Source organism: Borostomias antarcticus, assembly GCF_949987555.1.
Source record: "Borostomias antarcticus genome assembly, chromosome: 6".
Lineage (NCBI taxonomy): Eukaryota > Metazoa > Chordata > Actinopteri > Stomiiformes > Stomiidae > Borostomias > Borostomias antarcticus.
Window position 1 is genome coordinate 14,647,147 of NC_140239.1, and position 1,057 is coordinate 14,648,203.

A 1,057-nucleotide genomic window follows, 5' to 3' on the forward strand; every position below is an offset into this window, starting at 1 on the left:
ACTGAACAGCAGTTACACCTGAACATCCCTGGACTGAACGGCGGAGTCAACATCCAAATAAGTCTATAGAGGTACAAACAGCTGGCGTCTCACTTCCTGAATGGGCGGGGCGTAGTGTGATGTCATAGTGTCCCGAGTTGTGTCATCTCTCTCAGTCGCCTGCACTTTTTCACCTCTCTTCCATCTTTCCACCTCTGCTGTCCACCTCTCTGTCTCTCCGTCCCTCCATTTGTCCACCTGTCCGGTCCATTCCTGCTCCCCCCGTACTTCTCGTCCGTCTCTACATCCTGGTCATCCAGCGCCCGGTGACGAGGGCCACCAGAGACGCGGCCATGACGACGGCGCTGCTGTAGCCGGGTCTGGTGGAGGCCCCTGAGTAGTACTCCATATCCCCAGAGCCCTCGGCGTCGTAGCCCGGCCTGCGCCCGTACCCTCGCCCATACCCGCCCCCGTAGCCCATACCCCCGTACCCCCCGCTGTACCCGTACCCCCCGTAGCCCATGCCCCCGTACCCCATGCCTCCGTACCCAGGCCGGCTGAGGGCGGAGCCCAGCATGGCCCCGCCCACTGCCCCGGCCGCGGCCGCTCCGGCCACCTTCCCCACGCTGGAGCCCCCGCCCCCGCCGGTCTGGGCGGGCATGGGCCGGTACCCCCCGCCCTGGCGCGGGTACCCTCCTCCGCCTCCTCCTCTACTGCCGCCGAAGAAGCCGCCGCCGCGGCCGAAACCACCGCCTCTCCGCGCCTCCGAGGAGGAGGGGCAGAGGGTCGCTAGGAGCAGCAGGCAGGCGGAGGCGGCCAGGAGCTTGTGTTGACCAACCATCACTGTTCCCTGGGAAGAGAAGAACATGGACACCTCAGTTGTCTAGATAGATAATGGGTGTATACTATAGATATAGATTACATTACATTCACATTACATGAGTTATTTAGCTGACACTTTTATCCAAAGCGACTTACAATAATTCCAAGATACAGACAGACAGACAGTTAGACAGTTAGACAGATAGACAGATAGATAGATAGATAGATAGATAGATAGATAGATAGATAGATAGAT

General features: G+C 59.2%; 1 protein-coding gene across 1 annotated transcript; it reads right to left on the bottom strand.

The window, feature by feature from the left end:
* Positions 1 to 280: 280 nt before the first annotated feature.
* sprn2 (shadow of prion protein 2) lies at positions 281 to 820 on the bottom strand (the record flags this gene model as incomplete). Its single annotated transcript, XM_084440011.1, has 1 exon — positions 281 to 820. The coding sequence occupies one exon, from the start codon at positions 818 to 820 to the stop codon at positions 281 to 283; it is 540 nt and encodes a 179-aa protein (XP_084296137.1).
* Positions 821 to 1,057: the final 237 nt, after the last annotated feature.